Raw genomic sequence first — 12,155 nt, 5'->3', positions numbered from 1 at the left:
AATCTCACTCTTCTCCACACTCGCATCCACCTCCGAACCGCTCACTTACACATTTTGTGTTTCTATCTGCAGTTTTCATGCATATTTTTTGAGGAAGGAGGGGCAAAGGGTCAAGTTGAAAGGAAGGAAAGAAACCTGAGGCAGCCCCATTAACACACAAGTTTTTTATTGTTTTTTGTTGTTTTTTATAATTTGCATCACACTGTATAGTTTGAAACAAGCCTTTTTCATGTCAGATTATAAATTGGTAATGAAACTTAAGAACTGTGGGCAGTGCTCTGTTGTGGGCTGGCACAGAAAGCCTTTTCCCAGAAATAATAATTGCACATGACTACATAGTACATACCACACCCATTTGTATTTGGCTATGAGTTTTATGTGAGTTCAGCAACTTGCCTATCACCATTTATATTTCTGTTACATCTGCTCTTCCATTCAACACAGCTACATACACAGTAAGTAGACCATTTATGTATTTTGTTGCAACAAGATTTTTAAAACTTCTTTTTCAAACTTGCGGCTGTTTGTTACTGGCCAAGTTGCTTTATTTTTATGTAACGTTTCTTTAATTCCATTGTCATTATCAGTGTTGCCACATTAGAGTGAAATGTATCATATTATTATCTGGGAAGTGGAGTAGTGCTAATAAAAGCTATATTTTTGAGGAAGGAGGGGATGAAGAGTGAAAGCTATGAAAGATATTTACTGGGAAGAAACTGAGGCAAGTCCAGTAATGCAAATGTCTTGTTTTTTTTGTTTTGTTTTTTTTTACATTCTCCATTGCACTGCATTGTAGGAAACCTAAACATTAATAATGTCAGACTTTAGAGTTATCCAGTTTCAGTTATTCAGGTTATACAAGTTATACAGGCAGGCAGTTTCAGTTATACTGTTGTACAGGTTACGTCTCAGGAAATGGAGAGTACAAACAAGGAAATGAAGCTTAAGGCTTGTGGCCAGTGCTCTGTTGTGGGTTGGCACACCTTATCATCTATCTATCTATCTATCTATCTATCTATCTATCTATCTATCTATCTATCTATCTATCTATCTATCTATCTATCTATCTATCTGTCTGTCTCTCATATATATATATATAAAATGTGTGTGTGTGTGTATCACTTATGTACAATCCAGTTTTAGAGCAGGTGAGTGGGAACAACCATAAATAAACAAATTAGGTGAATCTGAATAAACAAAGCCTTTCCCAGAAATGGTCCTTCCAGTCCTTCCAGGTTAGTCTTTAGTGGTGTGGTGGAAATATTCCTGGACAGGTTGGAGAAACAATATAATGATTACAGCAATTGCTATGCTATGAATCGACTCACAGGTGAGGGTAAAGAAGAAAAATCAAGTTTATTCAAAGGCCGTCTCAGTTACACACACACAAGCGTTGTAAGGGGGAGGTGGAAGGTCCACCTTTATACTGTTCATCCTAAGAAGTGAGAAAAAGGAACAACTCCCTACTAGGAGTTGTTTTGTTCTGCTGCATCTGTCTTCCCAGGACCAGGATCAAGTACCAGGGTGGGTCAGATAATGGGCAAAGTCGGGGTCAGGGAGATGAGTGGAAGTGCCTGTAACGTCGTAACTTACTGCACAAACTGTTCAAGCGGTGGATTAACTATAAATGTTCCACACCCATGTGTAGTCTGCACACATGTGATTTAAGTAGTCTATTTATGTATTTTGTATTTAAAGTTTTGTTCAAACTTTGAAGCTGTTTCTATGTTGGCCAAGTTGCTTACTTTTTATGTGCTGTTTCCTTAATTCCACTGTTATTATCATTGTTGCTACATTAGTGTTTATGGTGTTATCCAGAAGTGGACAGAGTAGCCAAAAACTGAGTAAAAGTACTGTTACTTTAAAAGAATATTTATTCAAGCAAATATAAAAGTAGTCATTTAAATTATTTCTTATGTAAAAGTAAGAAAGTATCTTTTAAAAAGACTACTCAAGTAGCAAATGAATTGGAACTCATTTAATAACACAAGGCAACAATTTGTGTGTGTGTGTGTCAAAGTCAAATTCAGCTTTATTGTCATTCAGACTATACAACAAGTATAGTCTGAGAAACAATGGCTTGGCTCAGGGAGATGTTATAGATGTCTGTGAGGACATAAGCCAGTTGGTCAGCACACTGCTTGAACACATACCCTGGTATGTTGTCAGGACCTGCAGCTTTCCTAGGGTTGGGTCCTCCGGACGTCAGCTGAGTCAAGACCGAGTACTTCATCATCCTTGCTGAGGGTTGCTTTTGTTATTGTGGTAGTGTTTGTCTCCTCAAACCTGCTGAAGCAGGTGTTGAGTATGTTGAGGACGTCAGTGTCGTCATCGCTGGGTACTGGGCATGGTTTGTAGTCTGTGATCGATTGGATGCCCTGCCACAAGCACCTGGCGTTTTTTGAGTCAGTGAAGTGACTGGATTTTTTATCCATATGCACACTTTGCTGCTCTCACGACCCGGTTCAAGTTGGCTCTAGCAGATCTTAGAGCATCTTTGTCCCCAGACTTGAATGCAGCATTACGTGCTCTTAGAAGCGTACGCACCTCTCTGGTGAGCCAGGGTTTTTGGTTGGCACGTGTGGTGATATTTTTGATAATGGTCACATCTTCCACACACTTGGATATGAATCCCATCACAGACTCGGCATACTCCTCTAAAACGATGTGCTGACATTCTGTCCTCTAGCAGTTCTGTCCAGTTTTTAGAAGACACTTTCTTCAAGCAGTGGTACAGGAAAAAGTCTGCATCTTTCAAGAAGACTATTTTTATGCAGGACAATGCGATTTCGTATGCATCAAAGTACTCCACTGCGTGGCTAGCCAATACAGACTTTAAGGATAATTACATGGCCCAATTCCTCACCTGACCTAAACTCTATTGAGGACTTGTAAACGCTTCTTAAACAAGAGATTTATGGTGAAGGAAAACAGTACAGCTCTCTGAACAGTGTCTGGGAGGCTGTAGTTGCTGTTGCACAAAAAGGTGATTGTCTCACAGATTAAGAAACTGACAGACTCCATGAATGGAAGGCTTATGACTGTTATTGAAAAGAAGGGTGGCCATATTGGTCACTGATATTTTTTTAATGTCAGAAATGTTTATTTATGAATTCAGCTGTTTATTTATTATTCTCATTTTAACAGATAAAAATAAACAAGTGAGATGGGAAAATTTGTTTTTCATTTAGATGCATAATAATTCTGCATAATAGTTGCTCAATAATTATGCACACATAGATATTCTCCTAAGAAAGCCAAAACCTCACTTTTACTTTCTTAAATATTCAGGTTTGAGGTTTATTAACATTTTGGATTGACAGAGAGTCTGTAGTTGTTAATAAATAGTTGTAGTTAATAAAATGAATCCTCAAAAATACAAAATGCTTAATAATTGTGCACACAGTGTATTTTGCTCTTTATTCCTCCTTTGAGTTCAGGTATTGCTGAAGCTGCAGCCATCTTTTCAAGTCTACTCTCTGAACAAAATGAAACACTCTCTCTACTGTTGCTCTGTAGATGTGGGTAGTAACACGTTACATTTACTATAATTTTTTTGAACTAGTTGTACTTTTAAGAGTTGTTTTAAAAGAGGATCTGTTGTACTCTTGCTCAAGTACATTTTCAAGATCAGAAATGTACTTTTATTCCTTTAGATTTGTCAATGTTCTTCCTGTTACATTAACTTTTATTTTTCCATTTTGTAAATCACCACCTGTCCAGTGTGTGAGGGTTAGTGAAATTCCTAAAGATAATCGGTGAGTACCACTCAGTACAACTGAGTTGTCTACCAGCAGTGTTTTTTTGTCTTGGAACTCTGCCATGCAGGCCATTTTTGCCCAGTCTCTTTCTTATGGTGGAGTCATGAACAGTGACCTTAACTGAGGCAAGTGAGGCCTGCAGTTCTTTGGATGTTGTTGTGAGGTCTTTTGTGACCTCTTGGATGAGTCGCCGCTGCACTCTTGGTGTAATTTTGGTCTGCCGGCTACTCCTGGGAAGGTTAACCACTGTTACATGTTTTTGCTATGTGGATAATGGCTCGCACTGTGGTTTGCTGGAGTCCCAAAGCTTTCAAAATGTCTTTATAACCTTTTCCAGACTGATAGATCTCAATTACTTTGTATCTCATTTGTTCCTGAATTTCTTTGGATTGCAGCATGTTGTCTAGCTTTTGAGGATCTTTTCGTCTACTTCACTTTGTCAGCACCTATTTAAGTGCTTTCTTGATTGAGAACAGAAGTGGCAGTAATCAGGCCTGTGTGGCTAGAGAAATTGAACTCACATTTCCAAAGATGTGATAAACAACAGTTAATTTATGTTTTAACAGGCTGGGTGGTGGGGCAATCATTTTTCCACACAGGGCCATGTAGGTTTGGATTTTTTTCCCCCTTAATAATAAAAACCTTTTAAAACTGCATTTTGTGTTTACTTATGTTATCTTTGTCTAATATTTACATTTGTTTGATGATCTGAAACATTTAAGTGTGACAAACATGCAACAAAATATCAGGAAGGGGACAAACATTTTTTCACACCACTGTGTGTGTATATATATATATATATATATATATATATATATATATATATATATATATATATATATATATATATATATATATATATGTGTGTGTGTGTGTGTGTGTGTGTGTGTGTGTGTGTGTGTGTGTGCGTGTCCTTCATCAGCTATGCAAGCAATGTGCTGCTCAAGTGCTTATACATCTCTTACCTACTCACATAGAATATATATATTATACATTATATGATATTAACTGGGTACCGATTGTCACGGTTGGTCCGTAGCATCCATGTTTCTATGGTTTCCCTGTCTCATGTGATTGTTTTGCTTCCATGTTTCATTTTTCCACCCTCCATTTGTAGCACCTGTGTCTAGTTAACAATTATTAGTTCATGTATATTAACCGTGCCTTGTTTCCTGTGTGTTGGCTGTTCATTGTAATCCATGCCTTTGTGTTTGAAAGCCTCCTATACAAGCTGATTCTAAAACTAAATTCTAAATTTGCTTTTTATGATGGGTTTAAATTTAACTCAGCATCTGTGAGGCTCCCTAGTCCGGACTCCATTCTGATTATCAGCCTGTCTGTTTAAGCCTGTTTGTAACTCTCATCCTTTGTGAAGTACTGACATGGTTGTTGCATGTATACCCAGTGTTATCCATGTGTGTCTCTCTGGCTACCAACCTGTTTTTGTGTCCTGGTTACTGATTCTGCCTATTCCCTGTCTGGTTAGTTCGCTCTATTGGACTGCTCTCTGACTTTGTAAGTTGGATTTTGTAATGAATGCACACATGTAGATGAAGATCTAGTTGCAGAGGTTTTATTTTAGCAACCAAATTAATACGTGCAGTAGGACGGTTAAGGGTGGTCGGGTCGGTCTGAGGTCAATGCACGGGGTAGCGTTCAGGAGGTGCCCGAGGGTCAGGCAGGAGACGAAGTCTAGAAGGCAAGCAGGAGTCAGTAACCAGGAAAGCACACAGGATGAGGAAATGCTTATAAAGGAGAAGCTTATAAAGGGGTAGGTAATGAGGGTGGGCCAGATCCGGTGAGCCAGATCAAGGGTGTGTGCGAGTGGGCAGGGCTGTGCGGGGCTGATGGTTGTTCCTGGGGTTCATAACAGTATCTCCCAACAGAAGGGTGGCACCTGACGCCCAAGAACGGGTAGTCCTAGGCCTACCATGGCCCTGAGGGCCTGGAAGATTATGGTGAGCAGCATGGAAGTCCGCAAGCAAAGAGGAGTCCAGGACATCAGCCCTGGGAACCCACGATTGCTCCTCAAGTCCATAGCCCTCCCAGTCGACAAAGTACTGAAGGGTCCCGTTCCGTCTCTGGGAATCCAATAATGCATGGATAGCATAGGCCGGTTCACCATTGATCTCGACAGGGGCAGGAGAGTTGATGGGGGTTGTAATCAGGATGCAATATTACATTGGGGTTACAGCGACGATTGGCAAACCTTTGTCGAGTACGTAAAGCTCTCTGCAAGTGGACGTGGCCGACCTCCCACATTCGAGAGCTCTGTCAAAACTATTGATCCAACACTTGTATGTCAGTAGGGGAGTCATCCTATGGGAAGAGGGCCAGTTGATAACTGTAGACACATTGCAAGGGGGTGGAGGAGTGCGTGAGTGAATTGCGGGCATATTCCACCCAAGGAAGGAATTTGTGGCCAGTCTGTTTGTGAAGTACAGTACTGACGGAGGAACCTTCCAACCTCTTGATTAACACATTGGACCTCTGACATTGGACTGGGGATGGTGACCTGAGGAGAGATTCATAGTTATGGCTAACATCTTACAAAACTTCTTCCAGACCAGTGATGTGAATTACAAACCACGATCAGACACAATCTGCTCTGGTAGACCAAATATGCGAAACACAAAAGAGAACATGGCTTCTGCTGTTTCACAGGCTGTAGGTAAGTGAGGAAAAGGAATGAGGCACCACACCACCACCATTATAAGCATGTTCCCATCAGAGGCAGGTAAGTCCGTGATGAACTTCCCAGCAGGGAGAGGGCGAGGGGTGCGAGACTGAGCACAGACTATACAAGACATTATGTAATCATGCATATCATCAGGAAGGGAGGGCCACCAAAACTTATGGGACAATGTGCATGTGGTATGAGTGATACCAGGATGTTCCTCTGAGGGAAGCTGGAACATATTGTCTTCTTGGGGGGCATTCCTCTGGACTAGGGTCATCCTTCAAAGCATTCTCCAGGTCATCCTTGAAGAACCACCGTATGAGGGCTAGGAAGCAGCTATTAAGTAGGATGGTCTCTGGAGTTGGGTTGGTCTGCCCCTTATCATAGATGCGTGACAAGACATCCGCCTTTTGATTCTTGGAAGCAGGTCTATAAGACACAGTTAAGTTAAACCTGGAGAAGAACAATGACCACCTAGCTTGCCTTGGGTTGAGTTGTCGAGCTGACTGTAGGTACTCCAGGTTTCAATGGTCCGTGTATACCAAGAAGGGATGTTCAGCCCTTTCTAACTAGTGTCTTCATTGCCCTAGGGCAAGTTGGACCATCAGAAGTGCCCGGTTTCCTACATCATAATTCCCTGCTGCACAGGAATCCACCAAGGCAGAGAGAGAAACACTGTTACCATCAGCCATAAGGACTACAGTGAGTGTAAGCTGACGAGTAATATACAGTAGAGAAGATGTCACTATGTGTGTGTTGAACAGCTGTCGCAGAAGTGACTGTTAGCGCCGCAGTACAGGCACGATCCACTGGCGAATCGTCTGGCACGTTCTTGGGGGGTGAGGCATGAGAGACTCACTTGCATTGGCTCAGGGACTTCACCAGATCCATTGTTAGAATCCTCTAGTACGAAAGTACGGGGGCGGGGTGCACGTTGTAATGGCTGATGGGTCCATCGTAGGTTATCTACAGTAATAGAGAGTTTGATAAGCTCAGACAGCATAGTCGACTCCCCTCTGCATGCAGGTTCTGTCTGGAGTCCTGGAGAAAGTCCATGACAAAACACGATTTTCAATGTCGTCTCACTCAGCCACTGCCAGCGGCGACCATACAGAATTCTCAGGCGTAGTCAGCCGTTGTGCACTTCCCTTGTCGTATCTCGCATAAAATAGTTCCTGGATCCCAACCACTTGCAGGATGATCGAAAACAGCCTTTAAAAGACTGTAGAATTCCATTTCAGACTGTAACGTAGGGTCCTGGCTATCCCAGAGGGTGGTTCCCCAAGCACTTGCCTCACCAGTCAGTAGTGACAAAACGACACAGTCCTTGTCGGTGATGAATTGCATGGTATAATGGGAGAAATATATGGAGCACTGCATCAAGAAGTTCTTGCATCGATCTGCAGAGCCATCAAAATGCTCTGGGACGGCCATGGGAATACAATGAGTAACTGCGGTAGACGCCGAAGGATTCACAGCAGTCATGGTAAGAACTACCTGTGAAAGTCTCTGAATGGTTCCAGGTAGCTTGGCCATGGAAACCTCCTGCTGGGCCAGTCTGTTTTGTACCTCCACTGGATCCATGAAAAGGCGAAGTATTCTGTAATGAATGCACACACATAGAAGAAGATCCAGTTGCAGAGGTTTTATTTTAGCAACCAAACTAATGCGTGCAGTAGGATGGGGAAGGGTGGTCAGGTCTTTCCGAGGTCGATGCACGGGGTAGCGTTCAGGAGGTGTCCGAAGGTCAGGTAGGGGTCGAGGTCTAGAAGGCAAGCAGGAGTCAATAGCCGGGAAAGCACACAGGATGAGGAAACACTCGGTACGCCACATAGAAGCAATACTTCACAACTGGTAAGGGGGGAGGAGAAGCTTATAAAGGTCTTGGTAATGAGTGGAATAGGAATCAGGTGTGTACTAGAATTCGGTTGAGTCAGATCGAGGGTGCGAGCAAGTGGGCAGGGCTGTGCGGGGCTGATGGTTGTTCCTGGAGTTCGTAACAGATTTTATCCTGTTTACTCTTGTGCACTCCATCCAGCTACTGATCTTTGACTGGTATCTGATGTTAGATCTGGATTACTCCTTTATTAATAAAACCCGTCCTACTGATCTTATCTACAAGCATTTGGCTCTAGCCTGTTCATTACAGCAACACTAAAAAACTTAAATACTCTATGGAATTTAGCAGACACTTTTATCCAAATCAATTTACAATTATGACTGAGTACAACTTGAGCAATTGAGGGTAAAGGGCCTTGCTCAGGGGCCCAACAGTGGCAACTTGGTGGTGGCGATTGAACCAGCAACCTTCTGGTAACTAGTCAAGTACCTTAAACACTGAGCTACCACTGCCTAAACCACATACCTCAAGTAAAAGCCATTTTGTTCTGTTGTTTCTCATTTGAAATTTTTCTCTTTCTTCCTCAGGGTAACAGCAAATGGATAATAAAGGTAACTGTTTAAAAACCTATATTACGGATATTTTTACATTGTTGGAAATGTCTTCATACTGATTTTCATTAACAGGGAACAAAAGACCATGTGAACATGTTACCCCGTCTACTTCACATGAAACAACAAAAAGACGAAAACAGAAGTGTCCTAGCCCAGAGAAGATGGGTGATGGTAAGATTTACATTTTGCTGTTACTGCCAAGATTTTTAAAAAGTCCTCATTTATTACAAGTAAACAGAACAGAAAAACATTCAGCTTTTCTTTTTAGCTTTTAATTAGTTGTAGTGATTTGTAATTATACCTTTAACAACCTATGCATGGGTAAATTCACTACAATAATTTCCCAATCAATTAAGGAAAAATTCCAAGTTACAAGTTATATTAACAATTACAAAATATACATAAAAGTCTTATTGTGGCATGGGACCCCACCCAGAACAAAATACTGAGCAGATTTACAATCCAATTGTCACATCCACAGACCAGAGCATTCCCTGTTTCCCTGACAACATAGTCACTTCCAGGTTTTCCAATTTTCGTCTCTCCATGGTTCCGTGTCTCCTCTTCTTTGTGTCCATCTGTTCTGAGTTTGTCCCTAATTGCATTCCTATGTAAACCCCGTTCCTGTGTCGCTTGTTTGTCGGTCATCATCTCTGGTTAGATCCTGTTTGTCCTCGCTCATATGTATTTAGTATTTTCCTGGTTGATCTCGCCCCTCGTTCTTATGCACTTTCTCCCCGTGCTCCTTGTTTAGTTTCTCTTGCTGTTCCTTCATCTGTAATACTTTCTGTGTATTTTAGTCTATGTTGTGTTTTCCACGAGTATTCGTCTTAGTCTTGCCCTAACCTTATTAGCCTGTTATTGTTTGGTTAGCCTGCTCTAGTCCGTATTGTTTCCCTGGTTAGTCTGTCTGTTATTAAACTTATTATTAATTTCTTCTATCCGGTTTCTGTTGTTCATATTATGGCATCCTTTGTTAGTTCTGTGCATCATAACATCCAAGGCACCGGCACTTCAAGTGTGTTCGTTTGTCACCCCCGCATTACACCAATAATTTATTACACCAATAATTTCGACAAGCCATTGCCGTTCTTAGCATGTAGCTGTTTTAAGACAAACTGCTCCTTTTGAACTGCAAGTGTTAGCTCAAATGACCTTTTAAAGCAGCCAAAATGCAAGACGATTTCCAGCAGTACAATAGCTAACTATGGCTGCGACTGCAGCACTGCATATCTACATGGGCTCTACTTGATTGGAAGTGATGTCTTCCTCCCTTTCATGTTAATTGAAGCAATACTAATGAACCGTGGGTGTCAGGTCATGCATGAGAAAACTATGTTTCAAAAGCCAACCCCAACACTATAAAAACTGGTTAGATACACCCAAATAGTTACTATACTTATGGCTCAGTCTTATATTTATTGACATTTTACATTTCACATGTATTGTGTTTTTGATATTTGTGTGTCTTTCTGTCTTTGCAAGTGACACGGAATATCAGATTGGCCAAAATAATCATGACGAAAGTTAAATATAAACTCAGAAATGAATTTGAAAACAGTTCCACCGAGAATCTTACTCAATATATCAGGTACAGTAATAATAGCACCTTAATAGCACAAATGCCAAAGACTGCATTACATTTTTTGTTAGAACAGTTTATGTTTCTTATGTATTTTGGTACACAGGAAAAGTATTTCAAAATTGGATGAAGGTATAAAAAAGAAAACTACTGTGGGAGTGTTTGGGAAGACTGGAGCTGGAAAGAGCTCACTGATCAACGCTGTTCTGGGGGAAAGATACCTGCTGCCATCAGGAACCATTTGTGCCTGTACATCAGTCATCATACAGGTGGAAGCCAATGTGACAGACTCCAACTACATAGCTGAAATTGAATTCATCTCAAAACAGGTACAAGGATATATCTCACTATGTATATGACGGAAACTGTTTCCACTGCTCCAAATAGGGAAATACGATAGTATTCTTTTATTCACACAAGGAACTTCTGTTATTTATATCCAATTGTGTTTTTTTCTAATTAAAATGTCCCATTAACCTTCAGGAGTGGGAAGATGAACTTGAGACACTTTTGAAAGTTTTACCTAAGGATGGGGAGGAGAGCGACTATGAAATCTTCAGTACAGCAAATGACAAGATTACAGCACTGTATGGAGAGGAAGGTGTTTTTATGACCAAAGAATACCTCATGAACGATGAGCGGTTCTCAGAAATTCCTGAATTTCTCACATGCCAAACAAAAAATATAACATGCAAGGATGTAAGTTTATGTGGACTTGTTGAGAAGTTTTGTAAAGTGTTTCTCAGTCCAGCTGTGCCTAAAAACAAGATTCTACCTATGTGATTGAGCATTTTTCCTTGTGTTCATGTCTGTATTTTGTTTACACCATCAGGCCTCAGAGCTCTCGGGTATAATTGCTTCTTATGTTCAGCATGACGATTCGAGCCCTGGAGGATGTTACTGGCCAGTAGTGAGGAGTGTGACCATCAAGATTCCAAACTGTAAAGATTTTCTGGAGCATGTTATGTTAGTAGATCTCCCTGGAACTGGAGACTGCAACAAGAGCAGAGATCAGATGTGGAGATCGGTAATAATTGCTTTTCATTTTAAAATGCAGTAAAAAAGAAGTTCATGTGTAACATAACATCTTACTTAAATGCTTATAGCCAGGTTATGATGTACTTACTGTACATAAAGATTTTACATAAAGACATTTTTGAATGGGTCTAGTTTTACATGGGTCTAGTAGTTATTTACTAGTACATATTGTTTAATATCATTTGGTATTTAACTTTGTTTTCATATTGATTTATGCTTATTTTACATTTCTTTTAGGTTTATTAGCATTGTATATTAGCAGTATCATAGTTCAATGGTGCCTTTGACTCTAACCTACTGTACTAGGCTAGAGACGATAGTGGATACTCGATTTACAATTTGCCATCACACAACATACATCATTTTAACTGGTGCAGAACATGTAGTACAATTTACCCAACACTATCAGATGCTTTGGTCCAAGTAAATGCAAAAGTGTATAAGTCAAAGTCAAATTGATTTATATAGTGCTTTTTACAACACATGCTGTCACAAAGCAGCTTTACAAATGTATGGATTCAGATGCCTAATGAGCAAGCTAGCAGCAAGGAAAAAACGCAAGCAGTAATGCATCTAGCCGCTTCAGTGTAGATGTGGAACCTCAGTTACTTCAGTGGCTGTAGGCTGGGTGGGCTGATTC

General features: G+C 40.7%; 1 protein-coding gene across 10 annotated transcripts in view; it reads left to right on the top strand.

Moving 5' to 3' along the window:
- Window positions 1-322: 322 nt before the first annotated feature.
- LOC113568135 (nuclear GTPase SLIP-GC-like) overlaps window positions 323-12,155 on the top strand; it is a 27,992-nt gene continuing 16,159 nt past the window's right edge. For 8 of the 10 annotated variants that reach the window (XR_014125073.1, XR_014125075.1, XR_014125076.1 and 5 more), the window contains exons 1-7: window positions 323-455; window positions 8,869-8,892; window positions 8,968-9,066; window positions 10,381-10,486; window positions 10,584-10,806; window positions 10,961-11,176; window positions 11,310-11,504. Coding sequence is in view for 7 of the 10 variants with exons in the window: in XM_081720000.1 (XP_081576126.1) it covers window positions 8,880-8,892; window positions 8,968-9,066; window positions 10,381-10,486; window positions 10,584-10,806; window positions 10,961-11,176; window positions 11,310-11,504 (852 nt within the window). In the remaining 3 variants the exon portion in view is untranslated. Of the gene's footprint in view, window positions 456-7,031; window positions 7,150-8,868; window positions 8,893-8,967; window positions 9,067-10,380; window positions 10,487-10,583; window positions 10,807-10,960; window positions 11,177-11,309; window positions 11,505-12,155 lie in introns of all 10 variants that reach the window. The other 2 variants (XM_081719997.1, XM_081719998.1) reach the window with 2 other exon arrangements.

The sequence above is a fragment of the Electrophorus electricus genome, chromosome 8 (assembly GCF_041902795.1).
Source record: "Electrophorus electricus isolate QZ-2024a chromosome 8, ASM4190279v1, whole genome shotgun sequence".
Lineage (NCBI taxonomy): Eukaryota > Metazoa > Chordata > Actinopteri > Gymnotiformes > Gymnotidae > Electrophorus > Electrophorus electricus.
This window is presented reverse-complemented; position numbering and strand designations above follow the sequence as displayed.